General features: G+C 45.5%; 2 protein-coding genes across 3 annotated transcripts in view; one reads left to right on the forward strand and one right to left on the reverse strand.

Annotated features, from left to right (window-relative positions):
- Window positions 1-12,063, reverse strand: part of SUDS3 (SDS3 homolog, SIN3A corepressor complex component) — a 34,289-nt gene extending 22,226 nt beyond the window's left edge. The window contains exons 1-6 of the mRNA XM_070400014.1: window positions 11,782-12,063; window positions 9,610-9,679; window positions 5,970-6,025; window positions 4,927-4,998; window positions 1,752-1,771; window positions 373-529 (exon numbers count right to left, since the gene is read on the reverse strand). Of these exons, the coding sequence (XP_070256115.1) occupies window positions 373-529; window positions 1,752-1,771; window positions 4,927-4,998; window positions 5,970-6,025; window positions 9,610-9,679; window positions 11,782-11,929 (523 nt within the window). The 5' untranslated portion in view covers window positions 11,930-12,063. The remainder of the gene's footprint in view (window positions 1-372; window positions 530-1,751; window positions 1,772-4,926; window positions 4,999-5,969; window positions 6,026-9,609; window positions 9,680-11,781) is intronic.
- Window positions 12,064-15,827: 3,764 nt separating this feature from the next.
- TAOK3 (TAO kinase 3) overlaps window positions 15,828-20,465 on the forward strand; it is a 155,796-nt gene continuing 151,158 nt past the window's right edge. Inside the window, exon 1 of one of the 2 annotated variants that reach the window (XM_070400093.1) lies at window positions 15,828-16,066. The gene's annotated coding sequence lies outside the window, so the exon portion shown is untranslated. The remainder of the gene's footprint in view (window positions 16,067-20,465) is intronic. The other variant, XM_070400095.1, reaches the window with a different exon arrangement.

The following is a 20,465-nucleotide window of genomic DNA, read 5'->3' on the forward strand; positions in this document are numbered from 1 at the left end:
TTTAAAAGTAAATAAATAAAATTTAAAAATTAATTAATTAATTAAATAAAGTAGAGGCTGCAGTTCACTGAACATTTATGTTTATGGCACTGTACTAGCCATAATTGTGAGAGATAGGGTATAATGAGCCCCATTTATGGGGGTTGAGGGGGGAATAGGCTCAGAGAAGTTAAGCGGCTTGACTAAAGTCACACAGCCAATAAAGACGAAATTAGAAATCTAACCTGTCATGTCAAAGCCCACTTTCCTTTAAGCTTGCTCTACTCTGATGAGGAACTGAGACACCAGACAGAAGGAGTTAACTGGAATACCTCCACCATCCACCCCAGGCTCTGCCTCAGGGCTCCTAAAACCCTGCTGGTGCTTTCATACCTCCAGTCAGTTCCATGGTTAGCTTTTCATTTTCAATCATCTTCTTCTTTTCTTCTAGCTCAGCAATCAGGTTCTCTTTCAGTTCAACCTTTTTATCTTCAAATTCTTTTACTGCTGCCTTCTTTTCTTTAATGTAATTTCTTTCCACTTGTTCAGTCTGAGCAAAAGAGAAACACAGAATAGGGGTACATAGCTCTGGCAGCCAGGGCTCCACCTTGAAGTCTGGCAAAAACTTCAAGAGCAAAGAAAGAGGAGAAATATTTGGACTCTCACACACATACACCTGCAGTAATGGAGGTCTCTGGGAGCCAGTTTTCCAATGAATGGGTAAACTTAAACCAACTTCTGCTTGTTTTCATGAGTATATACCACTTGCTACTCAGGTATTTCCTCTCTTCTACATCTTATATTTTATGGTGTGTGTTAAAATAGAACATTAATCCCTCAATGAAAGTAAATAAACGCTTTAAGGACAGAATTTCAAAGGAAAACAGCACATTCCAGATGAAATATCTACATTCAAAATAAACTGAGTCAAGATAGCAGGAGTTACTGTATGTTTTGATATTTACAGTAAGATAAAGATCAACTAGAGTAGACCATTTACTAGGTGTCTGAATCCCAAGGTACTAAACACTGAAATTATACTAAATAAAAACTGCATAAACATCCGTTTTCTAAATCTCACCAGGGGGCTTATGGTGGGCAGTGGCTATGGATCATGTGATCCCTCAGGCTGCACTGACTTGAGTACGAAAATGGTTTCCAATGTGGCTCTGATAAACCATGACCTTCTCACACTCATGTGTGGCTCTGATAAACTCACACCCCTACTCTGCCCCCCCCACTCCACCCCCTCCTCCCCCCCCACCAAAAGCCACCCTGGGAGCAGTACATTGTTCAAGTTTAAGGTGGCCCTCATCCCTGGCCTCACATAGACCAGCACTACATGTCTGCTAAAAAAAAGTTTTAATCCATCTTCCCTGCTAACCCAGAGTCTCAGCTATAGAACTGAACTATTGAGCCAATTCAGAAACTGGGCTCCTTCGAGGACCAATACAACAAATTATTAGACCATTATAATTCAGATATACTCCCAGGGAAATAGCTTTAATGTGAGATCAAAGTCAACAAGAAAGCCCTCAGGAGTGAGTGTCCCTAGTCCCGTGACAAGCAGAGGCTGCCCAACAAACAAATGAATAGAAGGAATTTCTGAATTGAGACCACATGTCCTTTTGTCAAACAGAACAGAGACAAAGGGTTCCAGCTGGAGGCTTCCCAACTATCTATTTGGTGATAGAAGGAAAGGCCACCAGTTGGGAGAGCAAGATTCCAATCTGAGAAAGAGCTTGCAAACCCAGAAGATCCATGGTACTTACTTCCAGCTGCAGGAAGAGTTCTGAAAGAGATAAAACGTGCAATTAGATTCGCTAGGCTGTGTCACCTTTCTAGACAGTATGTTAGGATTCATTTAGGAGCAGTAATTGCTTTCTGAAAGCACGATTACACAGAGCAAATGTTTTCATCAGTAAAGTGCTGATATACATGAAGGGGAAGGATGCAAGAAGCACTGTGTCTACTTAAAAGTTGGCCCTGACAGCATCAGCTCTGGCAGTTCTGTCCAAGGGCAAAAACAAGCAGCAGGCACCAAACAACCTCGACAAAATAAAAATAAAAGTGATCCCTTCTTTCTCTCAGTACATATCCTCCAACAGTCCCACAGGGCAGGATGGGGCAGAAAGAAGCAATGCACTTACTCCAGAAAGAGTCAGCATTGATGTTTATAAAGTATTGTGTGACGGGCTCTATGTGGTAAGGAAGGACAATCCCCAAAAACTTAGAAGGCAGAGGTTTGCGTCCTCCTGGGCTTTGCTCCCAGGCCGCCAAGCCTCTGTTCACAGCCATGCCTCCACCAGCAATGCCCTCTGGTCTCTTTGATTCACTTCCAAGTGTCAGATCTAATGCAGCCTCCTCCAACAGGCCTTTCCTGAGGCCCCTTCACTCATCAACCCCCTCTCAGACACCTGAAGGTATCTACCCACCGTATTCAACAGCTTATTTAGCACCCTCTGTGTGCCAGGAGATTAGCAACTGTTAATCCAGCGGCTTCCCCACCACTAGATTCAAAAGCCCTCTGCAAAATGCAGAGCTTGGAACAAAACAGGTCCCTGACTTGTAATCTTCCCTGGGTGACACTGGAGTTGCTGCATAAGATCCACAAAGATTGTTGGCAGATCACCGCTCCAGGGGGTGCTGTTCACATTTCCCCACAATCTCCTTTGCAAATCTGATCAATCCTATGGCGCTATTCCCCCATAAAAACTATCACATATGCTCATTCACACATATGTCCAAGGTTTTGAGTTTCAGGGACTCCAGATTAAGAATCTAAATGTCAAATAACAGTTGTTGAATGAGAAAAATTAACTGAGCAGAGGGACAAGCACTCATTATTTTCTAACCTCGGCCCAAAGCCCTGATCACTGGAAATCCCTGGGCACAAGAACACAGCCAGTCCAACATGCTTACTCCTGACTGCTTCATACTTGATCCACTCATGAGCAGGCCAGACATCTGAGGTCTGTGCCATTCTGAGAAGTTATGCCTGCACCAACAAGTCAAACTGACAATTAGCACTTAGAGTTGGTGGCAGTTTTAAAGCAGCCAGACAACACACACAACTAAAGCAGGTGGATTATCTCTGCACGGAATGTGCTTTTTAAAGCTCAAGCCATGACTAATTTAGGGGCTCTTCTGCATTTTTATGGGGATGGGAGGATGTTTAGGAAAGATCATGTGAGGACAGAATTGAGAGTGGAAGTAAGAAAAACAACTCAATGCTCACCCTGCAGTTCTAGCTTAAGAAAGGTTGCTCACATCAATTTTCTTTCTTTACTTATATCTTGAACCAATTCCGTGAGGTAGGTTCCCCTCTACGATGGGGGAACTAAGGCTCCAAGAGCAAATACCTGCTTAAAGGCACAGGACCTAAAGTGATGGAAGACCATGACCTAAGGACCTCAGTCTCCACGGCAACACCTCCTTTCCCTGCTAAAAGGGAACTCCAGGAGGACTGAGATTTTTAAAGATATCCCAAGGAGATGCCTCAGGAACTCAGAGTGGAAGGGGTGTGGGGTAATCATAGGGGCAGGAGGGCTGTAGACAAGCAGAGGTCTAATGACTATATCTCCAATGTCCCAGCATCCCTCACGCCTTCAGCTCCTTTTCCATCTGTTGGTGTCCACTGAACATCTACTCACTGACGGAGAGAAGGAAGGGTTCCATCAACAGAAAGCTGGGAAGACACTGGTTCAGAAAGAAAGAGGACAGCACCTAGACCTCATTTTAGAACCCAACATCACTTTTACCAAAATGCTAGCTGATGAGAAGTTTCAAAATTTAACACAGCCCACCCGTGTGGCTCAATGGTTGAGTGTCGACCTATGAACCAGGAGGTAAGGGTTTAATTCTGGGTCAGGGCACATGCCCAGATTGCGGGCTCAATCCCCAGTAAGGGGCGTGCAGAAGGCAGCTGATCAATGATTCTTTCTCATCATTGATGTTTCTGTCTCTCTCTCCTTCTCCCTTCCTGTCTGAAGTCAATAAAAATATATTTTTAAAGATATATTTTAAAAATATATCTTTAAAGATATATCTTTAAAATATATTTTTAAAGACATATTTTTAAAATATATCTTTAAAGATATATTTTTAAAATATATTTTTAAAGATTTCCTGTAAACATAGCAATCTGTATTTATACACTTTAAGTAGTCATTACATCTTACTTTTTGCATAACTCTTTATTTAACTTATAATGTTCCTTCATTTACACTTTTGGATATCTTTTGTCAATGAAACAGTGAGTTTCCTTAAGTCAAGGACAATGTCTTACACTATTTATATTGCTCACAGAACTTAGATGTAGCAGATGCTCAACAACTGTTTGTTGAATGTGCTGAATGAATACATTTACTGTGTATGACAGACCAAAAACATATTCTTTTTCTCTAAATGTTTATAATACTTGAGAGAGAAAAACAAGAGGACACTCTTTCCTCCCAGAGCACAGAATACTAGAAGCAGCAAACTCAAAATAGGAGTGAAGGTTGCGTTGGTGGTATACTGGTGAGCATAGCTGCCTTCCAAAATAGGAGTTAAACAACCTACAATCCTTTTCCCTGTAAGCTCCTCTGAACGTCCATAAAGCCAGCCATGCAGACCCAAGGAAGAATGTGTGATTCTTCGGGTAACAGGGGGGATATAGCCGTGAGGGATGCTGGGACAATGGAAATATAGTCATTAGATACAGTCATCAGGATATGGCTCCTGACTGCAAGGAGCCACCACTAACAACCTCAACTATGATCCTTGAGAAAGGATGAACCCATTTTATGTAACTGCACCTTTGAAGTCTCTTCCCTAAAACTCTCCCTTCAGTGAGATATTTGAGATATATTTTGAAGCAAAGCTCATATGGCCACATTACAGTGATGATCAGCAAAAGGAAGAAAATTTGAAGATGATATAGTTCCATTTAAGATAGTGTCTTACCTGCATTTCGTATCCTCTCTTTGTACTGCTGATCTAGTTTTTTCATCCTCTTCTGATACTCCTGTAACGTACCTGATTTGGAGATTTAGAAAATAAAAAATTACTCTCCATTTTGGTTCCTAAAATTGTTTTCTAGCACTAACAGTAACTGCCTTAGTAACATCAGAATGAAACTCAAAGCAAGAAAAGGCACACACAGAGCTAACTGGACTCTGGCTCTCAAGAAAGACACAGCAGAAATCACCCCAACACAGTGAACTGAGACTCTCTAGCAAGTGAGGAGTTACGGAAAAGTGCTGGCAACCTCCAGGGATTCTGATCACTTGCTGCTTCAATTTGAATCAGCGGGCTTTCCTTTCCAGGAAAGACTTAATTCTCCTGCAATAAGATTAGGTCTAGATCAATGCCACCTAGAACTTTCTCTGCAATGATAGAAATGTCCTATCACACTGTCCAATATGGTAGCCAATAGTCACATGTAGCTACTAAGCACATGAAATGTGGCTAATGCAACTGGGGAACTGAATTATTAATTTTATTTAATTAAATGTAAATAGCCACATGTGGCTAGTGATAATCCTGAACAGCTCAGGTTTAGATTCCTACCAAATCTCTACTCATTTCATTGCTTTTCTCAGAAGCTGCTCGTTATGAGGGTCCCAATTAATATGGGAAGTGTTTCCTAATCATAATGAGAAAACACAGTAAGTAAATCCATAGTTCTATTAGCATTTAGTTTATAAAGAATAATACAATTTTATTTATTTTCTGGAAACAACATCTCTCCTACAAAATGTCTAGCTGTAGGCAGTGTAATCTTCAGTTCATGCCCTACAGAAGGGCTTAGTGAGATTTCAACTGTTTGTTGAATGAATACATTTACTGTGTTTGAAGACTGCACTTTACTGAGAGAAGATAGAAAAATGTATACTGAGACAGCCAAATTTTAAATCACTCCGACAGAGAAGTGAAATACACAGATTTCAAAGGTTTTTAATATTAAGAAGTATATTTAGAAATGAAAGATTAAATCACACACCAACCTTCCTGCAACTGTTGTAACTGTCTCTTGAGAGAAGCTAGTTTATCCTGATACATCCTGTAAAGAAAGGAAAGCCACAATGAAAGACAAAAACATTCAGTGCTCTATTCCAGAATAACCTACACACAGGAATTACCTGGGTTATTATAGGAATCTCATCGGGGTCCCTTAGCTGATTTAAAATGTACCAGCAGCTAAAGGGACCAGAAAGGGACAGGATTCTGTGTTCTTAAATCCTATCCCTATTTTGTAGATCCTCCTGTTATCCCAACTTTAGAGAATCAGTCTAAAATCTGTAAGGACACGCAGATTTTAATAAGTGACAATGATAGTAAGGCAAGAACATACAAAAAAATTTGAAAAAGTGAGGCCATTTTCTTCTAGACCAGGGGTGGGCAAACTTTTTGACTCGAGGGCCACAATGGGTTCTTAAACTGGACCGGAGGGCCGGAACAAAAGCATGGATGGAGTGTTTGTGTGAACTAATATAAATTCAAAGTAAATATCATTACATAAAAGGGCACGGTCTTTTTTTTTTAGTTTTATTCATTTCAAACGGGCCGGGCGGGCCGTAGTTTGCCCACGGCTGTTCTAGACTTACAAGCATAAATAACACACACACACCCCAATATAGGAAAGGCATTAAATTCAGCTCTTATATCAACTCTACAATTAGATTATAAATTCCAAAGGAGTAAGATTATGCCTGCACCCTATCGCAGTCCGAGACCCCTCGCTGCTTACCGCCTGCCTGCTTACTGCTCCTTACCGCTAGGCTCACTGCCTCCTTTGCACTGCCACCACTGCTGTGCTCGCCAGCCGTGAGTGCGGCTTCTGGATGAGGCTTCTGGATGAGTGGCACTCCCTATGGGAGTGTACTGATCACCAGGGGGCAGCTCCTGTGTTGACCGTCTGCCCTCCAGTGTGCATCATAGCAACTGGTTGTTCTGGTCCTTCCACCATAACAGCCGGTTAGGCTTTTATTATATAGCCATGTAAGCACTAAGTTAATAAATCTTCATATCATTTTTAAAAGCACTACTTTTTAGGATCAGAGAAATAATAGTAACTCAGTAACAAATGTTAACACGTTAAGCACCATGTCAGTCCGGACCAGTCAGTCACTGGTGCCGCCAGCATCGCGGGCTAAATGGAAAGGAAGAGAAAACAGGCTTGGTGCTTAACGTGTTAAAATGCATGATTTATTTGCAGCCCCAGCTAGATAAGAACACATAGCATACACAAAACAAAAGAATGCAGTGTGTTATTTTTCCCCCTCATACTGAATGAATTATAGGCAATTATCCACTCTGGCAAGTCTGTATGAATGGTAGATTCCACATATAAATCACATTTCAGCAATATTTTTGCCTCTACCTGAAAAAACACCCCCAAATTCAAAAACAGGATTGGCAACCTGAAAAAAAAAAAAGACTACTCTCCAACAGGTAATAGGCACAACAGCCTTTGGGTTAATCAAGTAAAGGCTACAAATACACCCCAACTATCTATAGGATGAGGAAGAAGTAGGTAGAATCTTAGAATTACTCAGAATGTCTGATTCTTTTAGGAAAATTCACTCTCAATGCTCACCTTGAATCATACAAGGCATTCTATTGCAATCACAATCATTTCTATATCATCAAATATTAAGGAGCACATTCAATTAAAAGATTGTCTCTAAAGAATGTTTAAACATGTCAAGTACAGGAGGAAATGGGTGTGTAAACTACACACAAGTAAGGATATGGAACCTAGTGTATTAAATTTTCTACCACATTGAGTGTACAGAAAACGACTTTGAATTCTCAGTCTGTCTCTGAAAGGGAGTATTAACACACTAGAGCAGCCGTGGGCAAACTACGGCCCACGGGCCGGATCCGGCCCGTTTGAAATGAATAAAACTAAAAAAAAAAAAAAAAAAAGACCGTACCCTTTTATGTGATGATGTTTACTTTGAATTTATATTAGTTCACACAAACACTCCATCCATGCTTTTGTTCCGGCCCTCCGGTCCAGTTTAAGAACCCATTGTGGCCCTCGAGTCAAAAAGTTTGCCCACCCCTGCACTAGAGGCCTGGTGCACAAATTTCGTGCACTCGGGGGCAGGGGGGCCCTCAGCCTGGCCTGAACCCTCTTGCAGTCTGGGAGCCCATGGGGGATGTCCGACTGCCGACTTAGGCCGGTGGGGAGCGGGCCTAAGCCATCAGTTGGACAGCCTTAGCGCTGCTGCAGAGATGGAAGAGGCTCCCACCACCTGCTGCTGTGCTCGCCAGCCATGAGCCCAGCTCATGGCTTCTGGCTGAGCGGTGCTCCCACACACTGACCTCCCGGGGGCAGCTCCTGCATTGAACGTCTGCCCCCTGGTGGTCAGTGCATGTCATAGCGACCTGTGTTCCACCATTCAGTCAATTTGCATATTAGCCTTTTATTATATAGGACTGAAGAAGTAAATGACAACAAAAAATTCAGATTCCAGAAAAGAACAGGTATGTGAGAATACATTTCAAATGGGCCAAGGTAAATCATTAAAAAGCCTAAAGAGACTAAAAATAAATTTTTTTAAAAAAAACAAGCAGTTTCAGGGATGAAGCTATGAGAAAAATCACATGACATAATCTTTCTTTATTCAGTCATACTGGTTAAATTTTAATTGAATTATCCCTTTGGGTTCCAATGATTGGAAAAGATGACAGAATCCAGAGGATGGTCACAAAACTTCTGCAAATAAGACCTATAAGGAAAGGAAATGTGGACCGCCTAGTTGATAGATTTTAAAAAGTCAAATCAAGAGCCTCAAAATACATTCAACAAACACTTATCGGTATATTTTTTTATGATGTCTTGCATCTGCGTTTATGATAAAAGTGAGTGGTTTTAGTTTCTCTGGGCATACTTAGTTGTGGCTCTGTTAAAGATAATGAGAAGAGGGATAGGGTGAGATCGTGTGGTAAGGGGAAAAGCACGAGTAAAAAAGTCCTGCTCTCCAATCCTGGTCTTCCTGAACTCTCTGGAATCTAACATACTATCTAGCTCGGCAGTCGCCAGCCTTTCAGACCTCACAGACCACCAGTGGTCTGCGGACCACCGGTTGGCGACGGCTGATCTAGCTAATACTTGCTGGGGTCATGCCAATCTGAGAACCCAGTAGCTGTGAAACATCATTTACCCTCTCTAATGCTTTTCACGTCTTAAAAAAAAAAGTGGGGAATGGTTCTCTCCAATTACTAGTACAGTGGGGCCTTGACTTACGAGTGTCCTGACTAACGAGTTTTTTGAGATACCAGATACCAGCTGTCTCTAGGCCAATTTTTTGCATTGAGTTGATAGAGTAATTTGAGTTAACGAGCTCCTTAACGAGCTCGGTCTCAGAACGAATTAAACTCATAAGTCAAGGCCCCACTGTATATGACCTTATTACCCAGGGATCATTCTCTCAAGGTTCTTTCTAGCATATCTTCAAAAGATTCTTATAACAGGAAGACTGATTAAATGTGACAAATTTAAATGGGTCAAATTGCACACATATACTACTACATGGTCTTTGGAAACACTATGGTCAAAGCCACACACACAAGGTCACTATAGAGATTTCCTTGCTAATTCTATATTCCAGATAGAAATCTAAAATTCATACTCACTGTTCCTTCATTTCTACATAGTCTTCTTCATCATGCTTTGCCAGGTCAGTTTCACTAGCATCCTCAGTGTCTACGTAAAATCAGGGAAGAAGGGTTTGTTAAAATCATTTATAGAGTTGATATCACCTGACACACTTAGTAAATTTCTAGTAGTTTTTCTTTTAAATGAATTCTAGTCAATGCAGACCTGAGTGAAGCCATCAATAAAAAATATATATTAGTTACTTCAGAAAAGAATATGCCATTTCCAACTTCTAAACAGTCAGATTTACACAAAGAGCTTGCTTTTCTCTCAAGGGCAGCTAGAGAACAAGGTGCATCAGACACAGGCAGCTGTGGTCAAGGCTGCTGCTTCCGCAGAACACTGGCCGCTCAGGAAAAGGAGATGTGGGTGTAAGACTGGAAAACTACAGGCAGGCAAGCCCTGGTCCCTACTCCAAGACACCCTAATACGTACATTCTCTTCCGGTATATGCCCAGTTTGAACCCTTAACAGATTTTACGTCACGAATGTACAAAGTAGAATCAGACTCAAGGAGCTGAACTCTAATAACTGAAATACTTTTAAAGTTACAACTAAAAGGAGACAAGATGATCACACGGAAAGTTTCAGAACGTTTTAAACACTGTTCTTAGAATAAGCAAATCTGGCAGGGGTGTCTACATAATTTCAGCAGCCCTACTTAAGGAGGGAAAAATCATTTTTTGCTTCATTGCTCCCCCTGGTGAGCATTAAAAGCAGTACAAGTGACAAGTGATTCCCATTCACAATCCCTGGTTAAGCTTTGTCTTCAAATGTGGTTTAACCAAATGCAATTAGTTCCTTCAACTTTGTATCTGCACATGCAGCTGCCTTCTTAAAGGCTGTTACAGGTCCAACACTACAAACTGTCCTCCTTCAGTCAAGAGGCGTCACTGAGTCCCCGTCCTGTGCCTGCCTCAGTGCTTGGCACTTGGGGGACCGTGATGCAGCGGCTCCACCTTCTGCGCCACAGCCCTCTTTTGCGCCAGAATACTCCACCCAGATATTGGTCTCCATCCCCCCTTCTCTTCTCCCTGGCTTTTTGTTTCTTCACCTTCCTCCTCCTCCAGCCAGCTCCTTCAATCCCTCCAAAACTTTTCCTCACTCTTGCCAAAGTGTAAAACCCAGTTTGGAAAGCAAGCCTTGCTTGAGAGGCAGTCACGACGATGCAAACAGCATGGAACTTAAAAACACAACACCTGGGCCCCAAGAGGCCAACCCAAATCCCTTCCTTCCCCACCTGTGTCCGTTCCCCCAGAGATGAAAAAAACAACAAAAAAAACCTGAGTATTTCCCGAGGACCAGGCTTTAAAGTGCCAGTTCAGCACTTTACTGCCTGCCTCACTCCCCCCTCGCACCTTCCCTAGGAAACCCCATCTGCTGGGGCAGTTGGGGCTCCTAAGCTTAAGCGAGTTGTCTAGGGTCAAAAGCTGGGCCGAGTGAGCCAAAGTCAGACCTCCATCTAACTCAGTGGTTCTCAACCTTCCTAATGCCGCGACCCTTTAATACAGTTCCTCATGTTGTGGTGACCCCCCAATTTCATTGTTACAAATTGAACATAATTAAAGCATAGTGATTAATCACAAAAACAATATGTAATTACATATGTGTTTTCTGATGGTCTTAGGCGACCCCTGTGAAAGGGTCGCGACCCACTGGTTGAGAACCGCTGATTACTGATGCCAGGCCCCATGCTTCTCTAACCAACCAGAACTGCACTGGCGCTGCCCGAACTAAGTCTGACCAAAGCATTTCCCCCCGGGCGGAGGGTGGGGGCGGGGAGGGACCGAGGAAGCCAAACGCTCTGCTCCTCCAAGGAACTAAGCGGGAGGGGCACTCAATGGGAGGCTTTCTCATTCCAACCGGTGGAGACCGGAGGTGCAGCCCGAGGCTGTAGCGGAACGAGGGGCGGAACCTTAAAGGGACTCCAGCTGTGACAACCGTCCCCTAAGTCCCTTCTTCCCGCGACTGTCGGGGACCAGGTCCCCAGAGCGTCCCGCGCCCTGAACAGGTGGGGTAACTTCCCGGCGCCGCGGTCCTGCCGGCTGCCCCGAGCCCGCGGGTCGGGTCGCCCCTCTCCCCGAGGCCCCCCTCCCTGCCCACGCAGTCCCCCCCCGTCCCCGCGCCGCCTGGCGCCCTAAAGGACGCGCCTTCGTCCGACTCGCGGCCCCGGCAGCTGCGCTCGTCGTCCTCCGCGCTCTCCAGCTCCTCGTCCTCCTCGGGGTAATACTCCGGCGCCGGCGGCGTTCCAGTCGGGGCCGGGGCCGGGGCCGGAGCCAACAGCCCCGCAGCACTCATGTCGCCTCTGACAACAGCTGAGCGTGCCACCCGGGGACGGCGGCCACCCGCCCGGCGAACGCGACGCCCGAGAAGCAGTGCCTGAAGGAGCGGAAAACTTGAGGAGCGGGAGGCGCTGCGACCTCTTCCCCGTCTCCGGGAAGCCCGGCCCCTCGCGCCCGCGCTCGGCAACGGGGACCTCGCTCCGGTGGCAACTTCCGGGTCGCCAGCTGCCCAAGGATCGCCTGACTCCGCCATCCTTCAGGGAATGGAGAGGTCGCCGGACGCCTCCTTCGCCTTAACCCCAGCCCCTTCATCGCCGCCTTAAAATCCTCCACGGCTAGCAGCTGGCGGCTAGGGGCGGAGACAGAGGCTCTCCAGGCAAACCCATGGCCAGGCCTCATCTCGGCCAGGACCCCGAAGCCCAGAGGCGACTTCCGGAAACAGCCGCCAGGCGGCGCCTGGGGCCAGAGCCAAAGTGGGGATCCTTAGCGACGTGAGAGGCAGAGGGTTTGAAGGGCTTTTGCAGGTGGAGGTGGTCTATCTCTTCTTTAAGCAGGTGAACGACATCATGCCTAAATATCTAGAGTCCCGAAGAAAAGGTGCCTGGTTCCTCCCGGACTAATTGAAACTTTATTGAGAACTAAAATAAAGACAAGGATGCTGGTATTCCATTCTGGAGTGAGCAAAAGGATAGTTTCCCAGTCTCTGGGAGTCCTTTCTGTTTGTATAGGTTTACTCCATAAGATGTTATCCCGATTTTACAGACGAGAAAAGAGCTGCCACTTGCCTATAAAAATGATAGCGTCCAGTCTGCCTTGTTTAGACTCAGAGCCAGGCCCTGGAGAATACAAATGCCTCATATTTCTTAGAATATTGGTTTTTTTAGGGTGGTTCTCCCCAATCTAAAGACTTGCTGACCACTCTCAACTGCCACATTTGCCTACAGGAGGTTAATTAGGCTAACTGAAAGAAGGTGCTGTGTGGAAACAGCAAACAAGAGAGCGAACTCAATGCACAAACTGATTTGTGTGATTCCCTCTGCGTAGAAGGGGACACAGTGTTACAAGCTTTGTTTAAAGGACAGATTACGATCTCCCTTCTCTAGTTGTCTGTAGCAAGAAAAGGAATAAGGACAAAGGCGCAGAGATGTTTAATGGTTTATCCAAAGTAACCCTACTGTCTATGTTGCACCAAGTCTCCATAGAAAAGTAACTCACAAGTAGTAAAGTTGAATACAGTATAAAAATACTGTATAAATACTGGGTGGAATCCAGTATTCTGATTCTCAGATCCTTTGGGACCGAATTTATCTCTGAATTGGCCCTCATAGAGTTTTCTCAAAGTGCAAAACCTTGTTCCCATCCCATTTAACGTTTTTATTTTCTACCTTGTCTTCATTTAAAGTTTGGCTATATTTGTGAGGGATTTTTTTTCTACCTTGTCTTCATTAAAATCTTGGCTATATTTTTGAGGGATTTTTTTTTTTCTACCTTGTCTTCATTAAAATCTTGGCAATATTTGTGAGGGATTTTTTTTTTCCTCCCAACAAAACAAGAATTTCCAGAATGGAATGCTGCAGTGTCTTTTCAGGAGTTCAGAGATCTTCTGAAGCCCCTTCTAAATAAGAGCCATCCTTGCAGCTCACTGTTCACCATCTATATATAAACTAAGATTTCAGAATTGTCTCCTATCCAAAGGATGATGTCATTTTCTTTATTTATGCTGTTAGATCCGATCTAAATTATTTGTAATCAACTATATTGAGCAACTTGAGTTCCTATCAGTACCAGTAATCATAGACCAGAAAAAGCACCAACAATTTAGAAATTGGAATTCATTGCTATAATGAATCAAAGAGAAAAGAGTTGATTTCCTTGCTAATTGGCTTCCTTTCAAGACACTTGGATTTTTATCATGCTTATGTTTTACCTCTATTTTCTTGATTGCAAATAACATCTGTTAATAGTCATGCATTTCTTTTTTTATATGAGTAGACACAACTGAACACTTGGGTGGTGAAAACTTACCCCCTTTCTTCCAATCCATATTGCCAACTTCAGAATTGGTAAGATGAGCTCTTACTCAATGACTCTTTAGAGAAGGAGGACCTACTTTTGTTAATATAATGATTTTGGACAGTTTTTCTAGGCCTACAGGAATCAAGTTCCCTCAAAACGGAGCTTTACCACCTTGAAATGCCTCTGTATCCCCTCCCCACGTGGCACACAGTCACGCTGCTCTGGAGACGTCTACTTCAGAACTGTTCTTGGAGTCCTGCTAGCCCGTCCTCACAGGCCCTCTCTGCATACCCTGACACTCAAACTTAAACGTAAAAGGGGAGCATCATGCCCTAATCAGTTTGGGTCAGTGAATAGAGCGTCAGCCTTCGGATTGAAGGGTCCCAGGTTCGATTCCGGTCAAGGGCATGTACCTTGGTTGCGGGCACATCCCCAGTAGGGAGTGTGCAGGAGGCAGCTGATCGATGTTTCTCTCTCATCGATGTTTCTAACTCTCTATCCCTCTCCCTTCCTCTCTGTAAAAAAATCAATAAAATATATTTTTAAAAAAGGGGGGTGAGAGCATCGTAATTGGAATGGGGCGTGATTTCAAAACACTAGGGAAAATATAGTGTTTAGAACACAAATTTGTCAGCGGGAACTAACACACACAAAAAAGAGTTAATGGTAGAAGTTTCCTGAGAGTGAAGTCCTATATACACATCTGACAAGGCTTCGGATCAAATTGTGTTTCTGAAATGACACCATTTCTTCATAAACACTGACTTGTCAAACTGCATAAACTTTGGGGTGAGAGTAGTTTTCGGTTTCCTGTGTTGTTTAGTCAACATGGACAATTTCACAAAAACAAAAAGAACGGCTCTGTGTAACATGATGCACTTTCACCCCTGGCAGGCACCATCTTTCACCCTGGGTCAGGACGGGTCTCTGGTATCACAGGTTGCACGTGGGTCAAAGTGTATTATACTTTGACCATTAGTTCACACAGAACCATTAAACCATGTGGCCCTGAAAAAGAGTATGTTGAATAGGCATGCTGAAAGCTTGCTAAAGCTAATAGGGTTTCCCCTGTACAGTTCCTGTTCCGCCTATTCTAATGATTATCAAAACCCACAGACTGATTATTTCTAAAGTTTTGTCCTTGTACCTATCAAAATGTGCCCCATCAGTGTTGAACGTTTACTTGTGCAGAGCACGCATCTAGTATATCGATTTCTTTTTCCAAAAGCATTAAGCTGATGTCCGTTGAACGCAATACAAGGTAGGGCAATTCCCTTGACAAAAATACCAAAAAAAAAAAAAAAGAGTTTAAATCCAGGAAATATTTACAAGTCCTGAGTGAAAAACAAAACAAAACACCACTATATTAATTTCCGGCAGAACTGCTCAGAAGGCTGTGCAAGGTCTAGCGGAAGAACGGGGTCCTCCTCAATGGCTCTAGCAGGGTGGTCCAGGGGAGTCCCAGGGGGCCTTGGCCTCTGGGAGTCTCCCAAGAAAAGTAAAGGCGCTGGGAGGAGTGCCGCGAACTTTGACCGCAGCGCTGCACAAACAAAAATGACCGCACCCCAGGCGGGCCCGTGGGTAAGTGAAGTTGCAAGGGCTTCCGCGTCCAAAGAAGCCCCGCCCCGCCTCATTCTGCCCCGAGGTCAACTCCACCAATCCTCGGGCGCCATCGACCGCTCGGCTCCTCAGGCACCTTCAATCAAGTACCTATATCCGGGCCCAGGCCTGTGCCCCGCGATCAAGGCAGGTCAGTAGAGAGCCTATCAGAGTCGAGCTAGGGGCGTGGTCTGAGGGCGGGGGGCGGGCGGATGAGCCCGTGGGGCGGAGCGCGCTCGGCGCAGTCGGGTGCGATTGGCCACCCCTGGCAAGAGCCGCACCTCGGACAGCAGCAGCGGCGGCTGCGGGAGGGTCCGTGTGGCGCCCGGCGGCAGCGGCGGCGGCGGGGGTCCTGCGGGAGAGAGTGGGACGCGACGCCGAGACCGCGGACGGAGCCTCCGCGCGGCCGGCCCCTGCACTCAGCGGCGGGACTCAGGGACCCTCCAGGGGACCAGCGGCAGAAGAGCGACCGGGGAACAAGTGTGGGAGAGGAAGCGGCGGCGGCGACGCCGGGCCGGGTGCTGACAGCAGGTCTGAGGTGAGCGCACCCGGGGCGCGGGGCTGTGACAGCGGGAGCCGAGGCGGGGGGACCCTGGGCGGGACGAGGTTGGCGAGCACCCGAGTGAGGGGAGTTCCGGAGCGGGTCTGGCCGTCCGGACTGTGGAGAACAGACCCCAAGAGGGGCTCAGGGGGGACCCTAAGCGGGACAGGAAACGTGAGTCCGAAGGGTACCCCGCGAGGGTCCGGGACAGCGGGTCTGAAGAGAGGGGACCCCGCGAGGGTCCGGGACAGCGGGTCTGAAGAGAGGGGACCCCAAGAGCGAGCGGGACCGCGGGTCTGAGGGGAGTTCGCGCGAGGGGCCGGGACAGGTGTGAGGGGGTCCCCACGAGGGCAGCTGGGACTGACGGCAGGTCTGATGGGGTCGGGATAGCAGGTCTGAGGGGCACGGGGACCTCGAGAGGCCCAGGGTCAGCAGATCGTGGGGGGTGGGCCCCCGAGAGGGCCCGGGCCAGCTGGCCTGAGGGTGGGGGGCCGAGATGGGCTCGGAGAGGCCAGGGCCGCCGGGAGAGGGAGGGAGCCGGGGCCGGGGTCGGGGTCGGGGGTCGCTGCGCGGCGCGTGGGAACCGCCAGCTGCGCGGGGGTCCCTGCCAGCACCGCTTCCCGGGGGGCGCGTGAGGGCGCGGGGCAGCCGGAGGCCCCGGAGCGCCGCGGGGGGCTCGCTGGACCGGCGGTTGTGTCTTGGGACCTTCAAGGAGCGCGTGGGCGGGGGGCCTGGCGGGAGCGGCGAGGGCTGGACGGTGCGCGGGACGCCCTTCCATTCATTCCCGGGACCTGGCGCGGGGGCCCTGGGAGCGAGGCGCCGCGGGCTTCTCCGGCCGAAAGGAGAGCGATGCTGCCGGGGCCCCTGTTGGGGCTCGGCGCGGGCGTGTATTCGGATGGGCCCCATGCTGTTCCTTGTGGGGCCACCAGGACCTCAGAAACTTTTCCGGATTCGGCCGCGCCTTGGCCTCAGCGCCCGCGGGGCGGAGGGACGGGGCGCTTCTGGGGTCTGAAGGCTGGGCGTCGGTCTGGGAGGCAGTGGACGGTCAGACGAGGGTTGGAAAGAGCTTGGTGTTGCTGCACTGGCCGGCTCTCCAGTTAGTCTCCCCTTCCTCCGAGCTGCCGGGACTGAGCGTGAGGCGCCACTCCTGGACCGGCAGCGGGGAGAAGCCTGCTCACCCAGCACCCTGCGTCCTGCTGGGGGGCCGTGCGTGTCTCCATGGAACGCTGAGACCAGGAGGAAAGCAGCGGGGGTGGGACCCAGGGGTGGGACCTGGGGGTGGGACCCGGGGGTGGGAACTGGGGGTAGGACCCGGGGTTGGGATCTGGGGGTGGGACCCGGGGGTGGGATCTGGGGGGGGGGGGGGTCCTGGGGGGTGGGATCTGGGGGTGGGACCTGGGGGTGGGAACTGGAGGTGGGACCTAGGGGGTGGGTCCTGGGGGTGGGATCTGGGGGGGTGGGATCTGGGGGTGGGAACTGGGGGGTGGGATCTGGGGGTGGGAACTGGGGGGTGGGTCCTGGGGGTGGGACTGGGGGGGTGAGGAAATTAAACTGATGCCAGGCTAGGGGTTCACAGTGCTTAGCAGGTGTCCTGGATGCACGGGCTCAGCATTGCAGCCAGCAGTTTGCCAGTGAATTTTTTCACTTCTTTGTCCCTGTGTGTTGCTTCTCCAGACCCCTTCTCTTTGCAACTGTTTTCTTTCTTTTTCTTTCTTTCTTCTTTCTTTCTTTCTTTCCTTCTTTCTTTCTTTCTTTCTTTCTTTCTTTCTATAGAAGCGGATTTAGAAAATGATGGTATTGGGGAAACAATGGTGGATGTAATGACTAGATCACTTCACAGATGTTTAGATATCGTCTTTGTTTCCGGTTGAGAGTGTGTGCTATTAGAAACCTTTGCCCATGGTTAGTAATGGGTAGCTGCAACTAAGAGCAAGGGAGACACACTGCCCTTATTTCCCAGAGACATCATGTGGAACACTTAAACACAGAACTGCTTTCTGCAAATCCAGGACAAAAATTCCAGAAGTCATCTTGGTCAGGGTGATATTAGAGGACATGTGCCATTTGGGGATTTTATTGAATATTAGCTGACACAGAACCCTTCTTACCTGGCTTCAGAAAGTGTGGAACTTTATGTGGTTATGAAAAATCCACCAACCAGAAGTCCTCCTCTAAGAAATAGAAGTCATGGAGATAAGGAAAAACAACAGCACCTACAAATTTTAAAGATGCGACAACTATCATTTATTTAAGGTCTATTAATTGTAATTTTTTTACATTAAATTTATTTTTCAAGAACCCTAGAGAGAATTCAAGGTCAGTTAACACAAGAGGTTATGTACAAGGGGCATATATTCACTGTGTAGTGCATGTAACATTTGAAATGGTCTGTAGAAGGACTGGGAATCTCAGTACCAGTAATTCTACAAAATAGAATTTGAGCAGATAAGCTCTTTCATCATACTTGTTAGCTCATCTCTGACTCGTACAGATTGTAGTTCCTTAAGATAAAATATTAAATTTATTTCCTTGTAACAAAAGAAACTGTTCTGATACTCCCCTGAGTGATTACTAAAGCAGTCATTTCAGCCACATTACGTTATGATATTGATCCAGAGCTGCTGAAGAGAGATTCATTGTAATAGAATTTTTAGTGATAGGAGGGGCCTACAATAACTGTTTATTCCTAGAGGAGAGGCGGAGTAGAGGAGGGTAGGAATTCTGTGGGAATTTATTTTCATTTGTTTTACAAAATAAAACACTAGGAGAACTATAAATATGTGATTTATTACATACATGGTCATTTAAACTGTTTCTTTTCCATTAAAAAATAGAACCCAAAGTAGAGATTAAGAAAGAGCCTTCCAGATGAAAGGTTACAGCAGCCATAGGATGCAAGTTCTTTTCAGTTTGTAGTTCTTAAACTATTAGTTTAGCAGGATACAAGTACTGCCCAGCAAATACAATAACCCATTTTACACTTTCTTTACCACTTGAGTCCTATACAGTCAAACGATTGTAATCTTAGAGTCTACCTTGATATCTAATTTGGTTTAATGTTTAAGCCAACTTGAATAAAAGTTCTCATTGCTTGCCAGTGTTCAAATTTGTTGGTTTCAAGTAGTATAGGAGAATGAATGAAAACTACTATTGGTACTTTTACTTTAGAGTCCTTTTTGTTAAAAAGCCTCTTTATAATCTTTTCCTACCCTCTTTGTTTCTTCCTTCCTCCAAGAAGGAAAACAGACAGAAAGTTTCCATTTAAAAGTGTGGTGTGACTCTCCTGAGAAGACATTTTCAGATTTCTTTTCTTTCTCCAATGAGAGATTTTTGTCAATCAGAGAATAGTTTTGAATGAGTAGTTTTGAGTTGCAGACTATTGTACAATTAATTGCATTTCACCATAGGGAGTATAGTTTGTAATTATTTAGCCTATATTTAGCCATTTTATTGGTTGCTTTGTTATTTATGAGGATATATTAAAATTTTGTTACTGTTTCTTAGACTCAGCTTAGTAAAAAATAATAAGTGATATCTAACTATAATTATAGATTAGATATGTTTATTTATAGGCCAAAATGTGATCTAATTCATATCTAAGCCATGGGTCCCCAATTAAAAACAATAACCATTTCAAATTTTTATGATAACCAGTAGAAATTAAATTGATAAATTTTATCATTCTAGCTTATACTATGTTGTTAAAGTTACCTAAACACTTTCTAAATCAACATAATGTGTATATATATGTATATATATTTTTTTAATATATTTTTATTGATTTCAGAGAGGAAGGGAGAGAGAGATAGAAACATCAATGATGAGAGAGAGTCATTGATCAGCTGCATCCTGCACGCCCCACACTGGGATTGAGCCTGCAACCCAGGCATGTACCCTGACCAGGAATCAAACCGTGACCTCCTGGTTCATAGGTCAATGCTCAACCTCTGAGCACACCCAGCTGGGCCATAATGTATGTTTTCTGACTCAAGATTTGTTACAGACATTGAAATATATTTAAAGTTTTTCTAAGATATTTCTGTATTACAACAGAAAGATGGAAGGATCAGTTTCTTGATTTGTTAACACAGAACAGTCTCCTAACAATTGTCAGCTATCTCACAAACACACATTTTTCATCCCCAAAGTGAGTGAGAAAAATAAGATACATTGGAATGCACATATTATACCTAGGAAAACCTACTCCCGTTAAACAAAGAGATGTGGCCCACATGTCTTTAGCTCAGAGATTTGAATTTGCAAGCTGGAGTCTAGCGTTTGGGGCCCTTTCACTTCACCTCTGGCCTCAGTGAAATGAGGGGTAGCAAAATCAACCTAGCATTGTATGTTTTGTTATGCTTAATATTTAGTTAGTGAATTATCAGGACTCATTGGA

The sequence above is a fragment of the Myotis yumanensis genome, unplaced genomic scaffold (assembly GCF_028538775.1).
Source record: "Myotis yumanensis isolate MYYU_CA2020_CCGP unplaced genomic scaffold, mMyoYum1.0.hap1 SCAF_19, whole genome shotgun sequence".
Classification (NCBI taxonomy): domain Eukaryota; kingdom Metazoa; phylum Chordata; class Mammalia; order Chiroptera; family Vespertilionidae; genus Myotis; species Myotis yumanensis.